This window comes from Strigops habroptila, chromosome 11 (assembly GCF_004027225.2).
Source record: "Strigops habroptila isolate Jane chromosome 11, bStrHab1.2.pri, whole genome shotgun sequence".
NCBI lineage: Eukaryota > Metazoa > Chordata > Aves > Psittaciformes > Psittacidae > Strigops > Strigops habroptila.
The window spans coordinates 33587053-33602113 of NC_046360.1; the positions used below are offsets into that span (position 1 = coordinate 33587053).

At 40.5% G+C, this 15061-nt stretch overlaps 1 protein-coding gene and 1 long non-coding RNA gene across 5 annotated transcripts in view; both read right to left on the bottom strand.

Moving 5' to 3' along the window:
- The window catches only part of ATXN7 (ataxin 7), a 60972-nt gene that overhangs the window by 25637 nt on the left and 20274 nt on the right, over positions 1–15061 (bottom strand). For 2 of the 4 annotated variants that reach the window (XM_030502099.1, XM_030502098.1), the window contains exon 4: positions 12874–12978. The exons of 1 other annotated variant lie outside the window; for it this stretch is intronic. In XM_030502099.1, coding sequence (XP_030357959.1) covers positions 12874–12978 — 105 coding nt within the window. Of the gene's footprint in view, positions 1–12873; positions 12979–13286; positions 13549–15061 lie in introns of those variants that run through there. One more of the 4 variants, XM_030502102.1, reaches the window with a different exon arrangement.
- On the bottom strand, positions 281–2823 carry LOC115614784. Its single transcript, XR_003993846.1, has 2 exons — positions 2262–2823; positions 281–1218 (listed from the first exon to the last, which is right to left on the bottom strand). It is a non-coding gene; the product is annotated as an uncharacterized LOC115614784 (long non-coding RNA).

Consider the following 15061-nt stretch of genomic DNA (forward strand, 5'->3'; position numbering starts at 1 on the left):
TTACTGAAGGAAGGCAGGAAGATCCTCACTGGTCAGTCTTCACGTGCATACTCCAGCTTAGATGTGGCATGTGCATGTCTGATTAACCTGGCAGCCAAAAAAAGCCAAACCCAGCCAAAAACCCAAAACCAAACCAAGGGGGCAGGAAGGAGCCAGGGACAAAACACGACACAAGACCCGAAGCTATGTATGTGCACAGGGCAGGTGTTGCAACAGAAGGGAGAGCGATGGAAAAACACACAAGAGAAAGCCACAGATGACCAGGCTTCATTATCTCCAGTGCACATGAAACAACTCATTTATCTTCTCCCAAAATTCAGCAATCTCAGGCACCAATTTCACAATCCCTTTAAGCTGGCTGGTGCGAGCTAGTACTGCCACAGCACATCCCTGCCCTCTCCCTCAATCCCGACTGCTCCGTCCAAGCCTTCCCACCATCTGCTCGCTCCCTAACAAAGAGCAAACCCATCCGCTCACAGACCTGACAACCTCATAAACCAAAGGCCTCCTTGTGCGATTAACAGAGCCAGGAGTAGTGAGGATTAAAGTGTGACTTGATCCCAGGGGACCGGCTGGAGGCCTAAGCAACTGGGGATGGCAAAGAACTGGGTTGTGAGCTGCAGTCATCATTACTTTGCCAGTTCCTAGAAGTTTTGGAGGGTACATAACAAAAAATTCAGACTTTCATGGAATTTCATCTGATGGGTATCAACACTGCATAAGCTGGGCTTGCTTACACTGCAGCCTGCTTATGTTTACATTTAGTACTGCCTAAAATGATTTTGTTGTAAATATTTTGTTTTAAAGAGATTGTTTGGTTACTGGCTACTATTATTATTCTTCCTGGAAGGAAAAGAATGATGGGCCATGAGCCAACACCAAGCTTCTTAAAGTTGATCAATCAAGAACTCCAATGTAATTACTTAGAAAAATGACTTTGCTGCTATGGGGTGTGCACAGAAAGAACCCCACCATGGGCTATGTGACACCATCAAACCAGCCTTAGTGAAGGGAACAGCAAAATTATACAGAAAGTAGCACTACAGACTTGATTTTAAGGCCTTTTATGTCTTTTTCCCCCCCCAAAGCTGCAAACAAGAGCTCCAAAGTACCATCATGAATGAAATTCCCAGAACCTCCAGAATGACGGGTCAATGGATTTTGAAATCAGCGGATTCTTCTCTCCAGCTGCTGCCACTCTGGAGTGTGTGTTACATGCTACGGAAAACACAAATATATCAGGCAAGACTTCTGGTTTTGGTGTTTCCTTTTCTTTTCCAAGTGGGCATGCTTGGAAGTTCCTCAGGTTTCAGATAAGTGGAGTGAATCCAAATTAAAATGAGTACAGAGGAACAACTTGTCAGGCTTGTTGGTGCACAACCAAGTGACAGCGTTTTATGCCTCAGTATCAACTCCACTTATACAACATGCTTGTTTATACCAGAAATATGATATATAACTACTACCCATATAGCACATGTGTGCACATAGAGAGGGAAGGCTTCTGTAGAGACTTATGCCATTTTCAGGGAATGAAACCAGGAAAAGCCATTTAGTAGATTAGATTTCAAGTGTCCAACCACAGCTATTGTGGACCACTGCCACCTGGACAACTGGGACAGGACAGAGGAAATAGCAAGTAGCCCAGAAGCTAATATGGGCTTTCAGCATGTCCTAACTATATGCCAAGCCTCCAGTCTCCCTGGGTATGTTCCTGTGAGCACAGAAAAAGGTGATGAGTATGGTCCTAAAGGTCAGTACCCATCCTTGTTCTGAACACTGACTGAGCCTATGGAAAGTTGAGCTGAGAAAGGAACTGGCCACCACCAAATACAAGTGACACCAGTTGTCAATCTGTGAAAAGCAAGAAGCGAGCATCAAACCTTGCAATACTACTCACATATATAAGTTTATATAATCTCTATATCCTAGGTATTTTTAGAAGCTGGCTGGTGGATGGCTGTGTGACCCCCATGATGACCTCTGGTCAGAGTACATGGCACTATGACAGGGAGGGGAGTGAACTGTGGCAGTTTGGAAACCTCTCCTTCGACCTTAGAGGCCAGGAGAGGGCCCACATGGCATGCTTCCAGGCACATACATGGTTACATGTGGCTCGTCACAGGCTCTAAGCCAAAATGAAACTGCAGAAAGTGAGCGCTTGCTAGTCCCATGCCAATGATGAGAATGGCCAGAGACTTACAGAGTACTATAAGGTTTCTCATTATGATCTACAAAAATGAAAGAGATTAAACAATTACTTCACCAAGACCACGCTGATACAGCAGAACATCAAAATGCTTAGCCTACAAATTCATAGGAAGACTTCAGCACATAGTAGCAAAGGAGACACAGCCGATTTTCCTCTTCGCCATGGAGGAGAGAAGCCATGAATTCCCATGTGAACATCTATGGACAATAATGAACAGCTCTTAAAACTATCAACGTATATCTTACAAAACTTCTGCTCAAATCCAGCTCTACAAAAAACCCCCAAACATCTGAAGTTTTCAGGCTCAAAGGTGAAGGGCACACTGGAAAGAGTACATACACCTTCTACCTAATGCACAGGATTAGCTGCAACCCAGATACTGGGGCTTTTTCCAACCACCAGACATGACAAACAGGTTCTTTGCAACTGGCAGGGTCACGCATAGAGGACACATGGCACAATACAACTGCCGGGCAGAGGAAAAAAATCCTGTGGGGTAAAAACATAAGGAGGTGACCTGGCTAGAAGAGGAGGCTTCCTTTCGAAAGCTACTCTATAGAGAATTGTGAGTTAAAGAGTTTCTGACCATCCTGCCAAACAACGAAGAAAAAGTCAGTTATGTAGGAACAGCTTCAACTCTCCAGGAGCCTGGTCTAATTGCATCCTTTACAAAGCAGTGTAAAGAGCGAGAGTTTGACACCAACATGGGCAACTTGTTATCTGGGCAACAGAGAACAGAAAAGAGGATGAGAATCGCCTGATGATGGCTCTTCTTTCTCTATCTAATACAACCTGGGGAAACAAAATGTAATCAGAATCTTTGTGGCCAGCAGCACTCTCAGACATTGCAGAACTTGTATGAGGCAGCAGAACAGGCGAAGTTTATCAGGAGTTTACATATTAAGCCACACTGATGGTTTTTTCTCCTGCATCATTTTGCTATTATTCAAAGGATTAACCTGTTGCCCCTGTTGCACGGGGACTGGAGGAACATCTATATAAATTTTAGAGTAAAAATACTGATTTTCTATACAAGCACTACGTTATGTTTTTGTTTCAACAATAGCAGATAACACGGTTTGGAAGTATTTTGGCTGTTACTTCCTGAGATAGCTAATGATGGCCTATTCAGTCAATAATAGTATCTTTGCCTTATATGAAATTTCATCTCATATTTATCTATTTCTGCTTGTTGTTTTCTACACTTCCGAAACATATTTGTGCTTTTAAGTTTCACATTGTTACAGAGCTCTTACAGAGCTGGGTACTGCAAGAGCTAATTCAAGACTGCTATTGAAAAGCTGTTTGTAAACACGACATTTAGGAATCTGTTCAAGGCCATTTACATTACTTGGATGTAATTAGTATTAAACTGAATTAAGCCTAATGACTAGCTTAAAAAGTTGGCATTCATTGTGCTCTCCTGAAAGTGAATTTCAGCCTGCAATTATCATTTTAACTTATTAGGCAAATCAGGTTATTGACTGCTATTCATCAATAAACTTACAGGTTTCAGTGTATACAAAGTGTTATACACTCCCTCTTCTGGTAATAACTTCAAAAGACAGTTTCTAGACTTTATGTGTATTACATGTTTGATTGGAAGTGTAGCAGATTGCCTGGAAGAAGAACAAACAAAGCAGTATCATGTCAATACCAGCAAGTTTGGTTTTAAAAAGCCTGCAAACTGGTTACTAAAAATGAGTAAATAACAGGTGAAAATTACATGACATAATGCCTATATAAACTAGGCAGCAGCTAGCTTGTAGCCATGCCTAAAACCAAAATGCTATTGATTTCTTTTCATCTGCCAAGAATAATACTGTCTCAAGTTTTTCCGAAGTGCAACACTCACCTACATGCCTGGTTACCCTTTGGTGCCCTATTGTTGTAGGTGACAATACAGCTTTCAGAATGCTGCCTATTTTTCCTGAGGCAGCAGACAAAGTTGTTCCTACAAAACATTACTTTTATGTAGGTCCAGCATGGGTAACTTTCCTGCATCTAGTACAGTACCTCCTTTTCTCTCTACCTGTAGGGAACTGGTGGGCACTCCTCTTACCGCAAACGCTGCTGAAAGCTACACATACATCCTACTCGCTAAAAAAGATAATATTTAGAGCACAGAAAATAAAAACTTAAAAATAAACTTAAGCAAGAGCCAGTAAAAGGGATGTATATAAGTAAAACAAACCTAAGATGACCTATTTATAAATGCACACGCATGCATATAACCATCTCTTTTCTTGATGGCGAGTGCCTGGTAAAGCCAGGAGAGGTGTCTCAATTAGGACACACTGTTGTTCCCCCCACCAAAATGTGCATAATCCAAGAATGCCAGGATGTTACACAAACCACATTAACAGCATTGCTGCCAAACACAGAGAGGAAAAACTAGTGAAAAAACTTGTGTTTGTTTTGCCCTGTTTACCCGCTCCTTTCTTTCACTTTCCCCCCCTGCAATACAGAGTAATAAAATCAGCACCGTACCTACTTCATTCTGCAAGGTCATTTTCTCCTACCTTCCTTATTTAGTTTCCCCCTTATTGTCTTCATCTCTTTCTTTTTATATGTCTTTTACTTGAGTTCTTTGTTTTACATTTCCCTTTTTAGCTATTCCCCCGTGTCCTCTCTTTCCCCTCCTTGGACACACACCCACCCAGACTGCAAACCACTTAATTCTAGCTGTGTTGAGCCAGCCCTGCCAAAGCTGCTGTGCTGCTGCCCAGCTCTGTGCTGGGAGCAGTGGTATCCTGGCAAAAAAAGCCATGGAAGTCATGGTCACTGATGAGATTTCCTATCTGACCTTCGTATAGCTGTGCTTGCAGAGAAAAAGAGACCACGTGCAAATCCTCTCTCTTCCAAATGCAGTGGTTGTTGGAGAGTCGGGTGGTGAGATGAGACGTTACGGCCTGTGCAATGTGAAACTATGTCCTCCCATCAAGTTAAAAAAAAGGAAAACAAAACAGGCAAAAAGCAACCCAAACTATTTTCTTCATGACAGTTCAATACTCAACACGGTTTTATAAGCTTCCCAGAATACTTCCTCCTGGAATCGCAAAGCGCTGGTGTTCATCCGAGGCTTACAGTTCTTGGAATAATCTACACAGTTCCTGAGAACTCATAATTCTCCCCCAAAAAATAAATTAGCAAGTGCTTATAATTGATCTGCATGTGGTTGGCTTTTGAAATTAAATTACTTCTAACCCCACTCTGCAACACCAAGTTCTGACACATTCCCAACCCTCCTCCACAAGAGCAGAAATCCTGCCCTTTTCTACTCCAATTCAGGCTTCTTCCACCTCCCCAGCTCCTAAACAGGTTGCAGCTTCATTCTTCTGCACTGAGCTTTGGGCTGCATGCCAAACCCTGCATGCCCATGGCCTGCCCTCACACTGTGTGCCACCTCCTCTGGCAGGGCTCCAGCTCGAAGGAGTGGCTTAGGCATTAGAAAGAGCCCTTTTAGCCGTGAAGGAAACCTTCCAAGGATGAGAAGCACGTAAGCTGATGTGGAACGGCCTTCCCTGAACCTCCAGAAAATGTGAAATGACGGTTATGAGAGCTGTGTTCTGCTCCACGTGCCGTTTCATCACTCAAAACGAGTTCTGAATGATGAAACTTCACATTGACTTTTAGATTGGTTAACTCTCTTGCTGTCAATCACTTTTAATTGCAGACCTGGTGCAACTATCCCAGCTGGCTTCTTCCAAAGGGAAGCTGTAGCCAAATACACTCGACAGATACTTTTTATGAGAACAATTTGTTCTTTTCAGATCTTACTCCATTTCTATTGATCAACACTCACTTTCTCCCTCTTGCTGAACAGCTATTTCGGTAAGCGACAGTGAACGCGGCACCGCTTCCTCTTTTCCCACAAAGATAAATATCTTTGTTTTTCTTTCTTTCCACTTGTTCTTCCCCTGTCAATGTTTACCTTGAAAAGGGAGCAGTCAGTCCCAGTCTCTAAGTACCTAGCAAGGAGATCACTATAAAGGAGCAGGGTTTTCATGGAAACCTGGTACATTAGACTTGTTTTAAATACTTTAACATTTGAGTAAGAACAGAATTCATATTCTCAGTAATAAACCACAAGGATTTCTGCATCTATGGCAGAACAGCATGAAATTCAATTCAAACTAACCAAAGGGAAGGAAAAAGCACACCAAAGCACTCTAAGTTTGTAGCATTTTAGTGCACACAGTGCTGTAGGTAGAATAACATGAGTTACAAGATAAGCGTAAGTGATAAACTGAGCAATCAATTTCCTTTTTAAATCCAAAGCTGACCATCACCATTTTGTTAGGCAATACTTAAAACTGCTTTATGTCTTCAACCAGAGCTTGACAAATCCACGTACCCACAAAAAAGGAGGAAGTTATACTAGAAAAATACCATCATCTTCTCAAACAGCCTCCCTATGCTTTCGTGTAATAAAACAAGGACCACAGCCATTACACTTACAAAAATAACCTTCTGCATATGAACTGGTTGTGACGTTACAGTTAACTGCAGTGCCTGACTTCAGCACTCCTTAAAATCTGCATGGCACACTTAGCATTCAGCTAATGGCTTTGGGGTACACATTTCAAAGCCTGAAATATATATATATATAAAATATATATATGCATGTGTGTATATATATTATATACACACACATTTTATTTCCAGGTGGTAATACTTTCTTATTTAGTGCTTCATCACTTAAAAATAACTAAATAATCAGCTGAAACAGGGTTTTTTGTTGTTTCTGAAATGAATCCTGTGCTGACCTCTGAGCCCATTCCCCTCTGGGAATATGCCAAAATGAGTCTTGCAAAAGCACAGCATTTCATGTAACTCTGCCAAGAAATTAAACTAGTTGTTGCTGGACCCGGAGACTAAGATCCAACTGTTGGAATCTGGACTGTGCAAACTACTGAGAGAGGACTGGGTATTTAAACAGAAGTTGCTGAAGCTGCCAGTGGTAATTTGTTAAATCATATACATTAACTCGAGCCATAATACACCAAATGCCACCTGCACATGTTTGGCAATATGCTTGGCAGATTACTCCAGCACATCTGTGGCACACCACGTAATATGAAAGTTTCCTTTTGGTTATTAGACTACTACAGAACATCACTGATACCCAAGAAAATTCTTATGATTTGTATAAAATGTTTCCACCCTGCTTTGAAAAGACATTAGCAAACAGTGGATGCTTAATTACTGAAACAAACTGCTTGCTGCCAAAAGTATGCAGGCTATAATGAGGGTTTATCCCTCCCAAATGTGGATGAGCTCGGGCGACCTCCCACGAGGGGAAAACAACCCCAACAACTAAAACCATAAACCACACAATCCCTACCCCAAACGAGAAACCCCCATCCTCAGGTCCAGTGGCTTTGGAACAAGATTCAGTACATTCTTTACTTATCTGCTTCAAATGCTGCCTTGTACAGACACTTTATCTTTGACCTGCAATCCATGTTAAACACTCTCTCCCATTTGATTCTGAACAAGCAACATCTGCACAACTGAGACAAATAAAACTTTAAACTATGAAATACTGACGTCAGGTTTTGCAGAACCATTGGCTGCTGCCAAATTTGAGGTAACAGAAAGAGGGTAGGAGAAATTTATATTCAACTCACAGTATGTCAGAAGAACCCAAATATGTAACGCTGCAGGGACTGTAATACTTAAATAACACATGATATAACATGTCGAAAACACAACAGCATATTGGCAGGGATAGTTAACAGATCATTTATCCCAATTAAAAACACAACAAATATCACATGTTCTCTTCCAAACCCAAGCACTTAACACCAAAATAAAACCCCCTTATGACTAGCCAAAGCAGTAAACCTGCTAACTAAAGGTGGGTGTGAGAACTGGCTGGGGGAGGAAGGAGCACAGTTATACAATTAGATGAAGGAGATTACGAGAGACCTTACACTGACTTGCAGGATGGACCCAAGTAAGTTTCACAAGTGAAAATCTCTGCCTCTACCACAAGGATTTGCCCTTTGAGTCTCACCAGACTGAATATAATGTCGTGTGATGACCTTCTCTATTCCAATACCCCAGCCTCCTAGAAATCACAAAAGGTGGCCTAATCTGAATTATTATCCTGTTTCTGAAGCCTATGCTTGAGGTTTAAAGGTGCACTGCTCAGAAACTGAAACACTTGAGCAACTCTCCACCAGCTCACAGAGCAGCAGCAAGCAAAGCTCACAGTAGTTGCTCACCTTTGCCACTGCATGCCAAACCTATGGAAATTAAAACACCAGACATAGCTTTTTAATGACTCAGCAGCCCAACACACTATCATCATCTCTTTCCAACACATACTGTATTAATGGCTTTCACAATCACTACATGACTCACAGGTACTCTCAGTTTAAGTTTTACAGGTAGCCTTCAGTATCACTGTTGAGAGTTTAACCCCACTTTGTATTTACAGAAACCAATGCACAGAGGAAACAGGGAACTCTGGGGGAAAAAACCTAGGATAAATTAGAAGGAAGCAACCCCACATCTCTACGCTGATGCTACTTTCCACACTGCTGAGCTATCTCCTCTCTCCGAGCTACAAAGCAGCCCAGACACTGCAGAGAGCCCAGCTCTCCTCAGACAGGAGGCTGGAAACCACAGGAGATGTGATAAACCCTTGGAACTGCCAAAATACCAACGAAAGGTCACACAGGCTGAAAACCATGTCACTTCAGGGGTTCCACGAACCACCTGAAGCAACCGTCATGATGGATTCCTCAAAGAGCAACCTTCTGGTATGGCACGAGAACTGTCTCTAGCGTGTTTTCATGGGAAGGAGAGAGAGAAAGGAAATAAAAGGAACACAGGTACATCCCACTGCCTTGAGCAATGTGGCAGTTAGCAATTTGACAGACAGCTAAGTTATTTAGATTGTAAGAATTTCTATATTGAGAGGAAACTGTGCAGGGACTTTAGAAATACACCCAATTTGCATGCAGAGGGAAGGCCTCTGTGGCATGGAAGTTGGAGATGCTAGCACATGATCACCCAGAGTGTAGAGAAATACACCAGCTGGAGAAAAATACTGTTTTCTTAGAACAGATCATCACGACAACTGATCTCAGGTGTTTCATCCATGAGACTGAATGCCTGAACACTATACATTTTCATCATCTTTTTCACCTTTGAATTGATCTAGAGCCATCCAAGGAAGATGCTGGTACCACGTAAGCGTAACCATTCCAAAAGCAGCATCAAGAATCCTAGCAATGAAGGACGTAAATCACTTTTCCAGCCCCACAAATGAAGCAGCTGAGATGTGACAGAACAGAGGATTTGTCTTGAAACAATTCCTCTTTGGCTCCTGCCCCACCAGGTCCCCAGCATCGCTGCTGCCTTAGGCCGAGAGGGTAGAACCGTCTGTGGGTACCAAGAGTCAGTCCCTGTACTCAAGCTAGAAAAAACACAACGATACTACTTTGGGTATCTCATTATATTAGACTGCTTTTAAAAACTAACCTACACGTGGTGTTATGCATACCAAATACGTCACCAAATGCTGCAAATCAGTGTTAGTATTTATACCGACAATATAGAATAAATGACAATTCATACTCCGAATGCAAGCTTAGATTGCCTCAAAAAGGAGGAGTTCATTTTCTATTGGCATCCCTTCAAGTCAAGCCCATGAACTATTAAAGTATCAGTTACATATAAAAATCTGTGATTTGTATCAATACAGTATTTAACTAAAAAGGTCAAATATTTTGATTAATAATGTTACATTTAAGTTATTTCTTGTGGATGTGGAGACTACTTGTGGTCTGGGGAAAAAAAACCCAGCATATGTCCTGCAGTGCACTTTGAGCCTACCTAGTTAAGTAGTTTATCACAAATATGCTTTGGGAAGAAATTAATTAGCTCATTAGGTTCAGTTAATAGTTTGCTTAGCCCTCCTTTGACAAAAGTGACATTTTAAAAGAGCACATTCTGCTACTTCAGAAAACAAAATCCCACATGACAAGTTTCAAAGAACACTGAGTACAAGCGACACACAGGAGTTGCAGAATATATTAAGAGATTACTATTTCTCTGGTAACAATTAAAAATAACTTTAAAAGACCCTAAGAACATCTCGAGAAGGTGCAGCTTCACTGACACACTGCAGTACTTCAACAGGTTCTGAAAAAAAAATCTCTCCTTTATCAATCCCTGTAATAATGCCAAAAATAGAAGACTAATTCATGGCAAAGTGTGATCAATCTAAAGACTGCTTTACTTTCTTGCTATCATGGTAGCATACTTCCTGATTTACAAGCACTGTGTGTTTTGAGGACTTCTGCCATTTCTTTCTGTGTTAAAAAACAAATAAAACCTACACCATTGCCTGGTAATCAATCACCTGTCATATCCATCAGCTTTCACATTCAATTTGCTAAAACAAGGGACAACTGCATAAGAATTTCATGAACGTAAAGGCTGATAAAAAGCAGTGAGAGCTAGCACTATACAAAATCACCAAGTCAGCCTTCTTACCTTTCTGAGGCTATTAGTTTGGCAAACTAAGGTCCTTTAATGACGTTCACCCCACCCAAGCCTGTTTTTCTCATCAGAATGACCCCGCCTGTTTCCTCTGCACGCCACAGGCCTCGCTGAGCGTCTTCATTGTTCAGAATGGGCTTAAGAAATACTAAGAATAACCTCGTCGTTTCCATCCCCTGCTTCTACGTTTCTCTCAAAGTATGAGCCTGCCACTGATGTAAGGTTTACCTTAGAGAAAGGTTCATGGTTAGAAGCCACACTCCCACAATGTGATCCAGACGGGAAGAGTTAGTATTTATTCTTTTAAAGTATTTTCCATACCTTCATTTTGTAGTTCCTTCTTTACTCTGTCCCTTTTAAATTGCAAGTAGTGCTTACAAAAGAGGTTGAATTAACTTCACCTAACAAGTTTAACACTGGCACAAGCAGTATTACAACACGTTTTCACGTCCATGGTCAAGCAGCAATGCTGTACCTATGCAGTTCCTGAACCGCTTCTTCAATCTGCCCATAAGGCTGTCATGCCAACAACTACAATACTGGTTCCTACAGTACAGATACCTGTTTGTCAGGCAGTATTTGGCAATCACCTGCTCATTTCAGAAAGACAACCCAAATTGTCTGCAGATATCACAGCTCTCCACCATCACCAACCTAAGCCAGTTCCATATCAGTGACCTCAAGATGGAAGATGCAGTATGCCAGCACTCAGAACTGGGTACCATCCAGTCCTCCCCCATAGATTTATTTTTAACTATCAGAATCAATTTAATTTGGTATTTTAGAAGGATTTATTAGACATCCCAAACTGATATTCAGTGACAGGTGAGGAATCAACACTGGCAAGGGGTGGACTTGCTTTTGGCTGATACAAAGGCTTAGAGCAACCAGAGTAAGAAAATTTGATGGCCTTTTCTTCTTGTGGCTCCCTACAGCTCTGGAGACCTACGTCCACAAAACTATAGGGTTTATAAAAAGTTTTATTAGTATTGCATTCACAGAATAACATGCAAACTAGTAAGAATTACGTCACAAAACCTATTCAGATTCTTCTCTGAGTCACTCTGTGCGACACAACTGCAGAATTCAGCAGCAAGGGTAGAAACATAACCCATAAGGCATAACACCACAAACCCAAACAAGCGAGAGGTGGAAAGGATAAGAAGTTCACCCTCTGCACAGCACAGGAAGACCCTTTCGCAGTCTCTAGGAAGCAGCAGGCACAAGTATCTTTTCTTGCCAAAGGGCTGGATTATTTAAGATGCAAGAAAAGTTGTATCCAGCAACTCCTACCCTTTTAAACACCATCAGTAGGCTTAGAAAAAAAGGAACGTGTACAAACACACACAGAGTAAGGAAAGAGTAATTCAGAAGATGCTCTGTCCATCTATTTTATTAGTACTGGGACAGAAAACATGCTCTGAATTTCTCAAGAAACAAAAGGCTGAATACCAAAAGCCTCCTATCAAAACACTGGCATGAAATTGTTTGCGGTTAATTTCCAGCCTTAAGTGTGGAAAAGAAGAACTGCCAACCTCCCCCAGTGAGGTTTGTAGGAAGTAAAAGCACGCCTGAACTTGTGCAGCACTCCACATTTTCTCAGTCCTCTATAAACACTGGCTAACACCAACCAACACAATAAGAGCTTCCTAGCATAGTTTATATACAAAACCATCGGAGCAGTAAAACAAATACAAATTGATACTTCTGAAAATAAATAAGCAAGCTTACTGGCCATTGGGTGATTTACAACAAAATCTGTAAGTTTAGCTTTTAGCTCATATTCACAGTTCACACTGTAACAGAACCCGTGTAAAAATCATCTGTGTGAACACACGAGGAGAAATGACACACACAGACACAAGCACACTACATGAACTGTCTGTGAAACACACTATACACATGTCATTTCAAATGTGAACTGTATGGCTGCAGCATCTCAAGAAGGCATTGAAAAAATCCAAAGGAACAAGATCTTTACGTAACTGCATTACAATGTATATAAAATGCTTAAACACAGGTTATGTTCTTTGACATTATTTAGAATGTAATGATCTATGTACCATCAAAAATAAAAAAATTGCCAGGCTTAATCCTGATTTAACCTCACCCTTAATTATTAAAAATAGTTAAGCACTTACCATAATGTGATTGAAATGCCTGTGGTTTTACGACCTGATTACAGTGGTTACACATCACCAAATAGAAATCATCATGAGCCGGGCAAAGACCAAATATTGGCATATCTAAAAACAAAAAGACAAAATGGCATCTCTCAGCTGCTGACAATTATTGAGAAACAGTTTAATTACAGAGCCATGACACTAGTGTTGAATCATAATTGTAATACATTTGTATCAAATTTGAAAATGAGGAAAAAAAGAGCATATAATGCAAGAGATAATTTTGTGCTGGAGAATGACAAAGGCAAAAATCTTCCTACAATGATAAATGTAAAATGAGTGATTACTTGGAGAAAACATCCATTAGGAAACTGATTTAGGACTGATTATCTTTTACCAGATGCAAGAATGTAATAAAAAAAGAGACTGACTTTAAATGACAACCACAACATCAGACGGGATGTTTTATGTATTCTGAAAGGGGTTTGGATTTTATTCCAATTTCACTAAATGAATTAAAAAAAAAAAGAACTTTATTTTCTATTTAATTTTTTTTTAAACCATTTTAAAACACACAGTCGTTTACCAGGCACTATTACATGCCTAATGGTTTTATTTGTTTAACAGTGCATTACAGTCCAGCCATCTGCTGCCAGAGATCTGTGTAACAGCTATGGAAGAGAGAGAGAGATAACAGTATGTCAGAGCATGTGTGGATTTCGGAGATAACACACATACTTGCAGACTTTTCCTAATAAAATTAGTTTCTACCATTTTGTTTTTAAGAATATAGTTTCTTAAGAATACAGTTTAACAGTTCAAACTGCATTCAGAGACTACTGGAGCATTAAATACAGCATTTACTACACAACTTAAAGGTATATTACATTAATAGAACTAAAAATGATATTGAATCACCAGAAGATACGAAATAGGAAACTGCAAACAAAATAGTGTAAATTAATTATTGCCAACCTCATGGCTAAGGGATCTACAGCACTATTTAAAGGTTTAAAACTGATATAAGAACACTTAATTTTCTTCTAAAAACCCCTCAGGTCATAGATTTATCATAACAGTAACTTAGAAATTCAGTTAAACTTATTTACCTCAATGGTAGAACCAATATGAGCGCTTTGTTTTACAGCTACTAATTTGCCTATGTGTATTTTTAACAACATCCATAGTTTCGCTCATTAATGGAACACCAATTACGACATAAATTGAGCAGGCTGCATTTGAAGAGGGAATGTGCCCTAACGCAAGGTAACCGCTGGCAGAATGACACTGTAAGCCCCGCAGAGCCCCACGGACACTTTGTTCCTCATAGACAAAAGAACGTATCCCCACAGAACAGCCTCCAGATCGAAGGGCTCCCTTTGTAGTAAGAGTCTTCATCATCATAATTTAATTACTTTTCTTTAATAAATACGGTCTATCCCTGGTTTTCCAAAACCCTCATTAGTGCTACATGAGAATTAAGCATGATTCCTGCACTAACAGCTGCAACTGGATTTTGCAGCTGGATGCAAATACAATGACCATGAACGTCTGACATGGCTGTGACGGACCAGAGCTACACTTCTCTAAGTCACAGGCACCTTTTTGCAACTGAGCTTACATTGAATAACTAACTCTGATTTGCACTTCATTAAGTAGCGACTCTTGCTTATTTATTTATGATATTTATTAACAGAAGTATGAAGACCTCAGGCACACCTAACTTAATGCATACTAGGCATAACTAGTAAATACACGCTGGTGGAAAAAAATCAGATAGGAATAATAAACTTCTACTTTTCAATATCTACTTTCTGTGATGAAATATTAAGATAGGTAAGAAAAAAAAAGATAAATGCTAATATTTCATGCAGGAGCTTTTTGAGTATGCCTGTGTAAAACAGTTTCCACATGGCCATCAAATACTTCCATCTGACTACTCATAGGCCATGATGAATGGGACAATAACAGCACGCTGCCTGCTATTTACACTGTTAATAGCACACAGAGAGGCTACTACTGTATAATGTCTAACAAACTGTAAATCCACACCCTATTACCTATTCCCATAATCGTACCTTTCAGACAACACTGGGTTCACAGACTTTACACCAGCTTGTACAGCGCACGGTGGGGAACTGTTAACACGTGAAGAGGATTGCCTACTTCCGTGTCTCTTGGAAGATAAAGCACTCCTTGACACTAG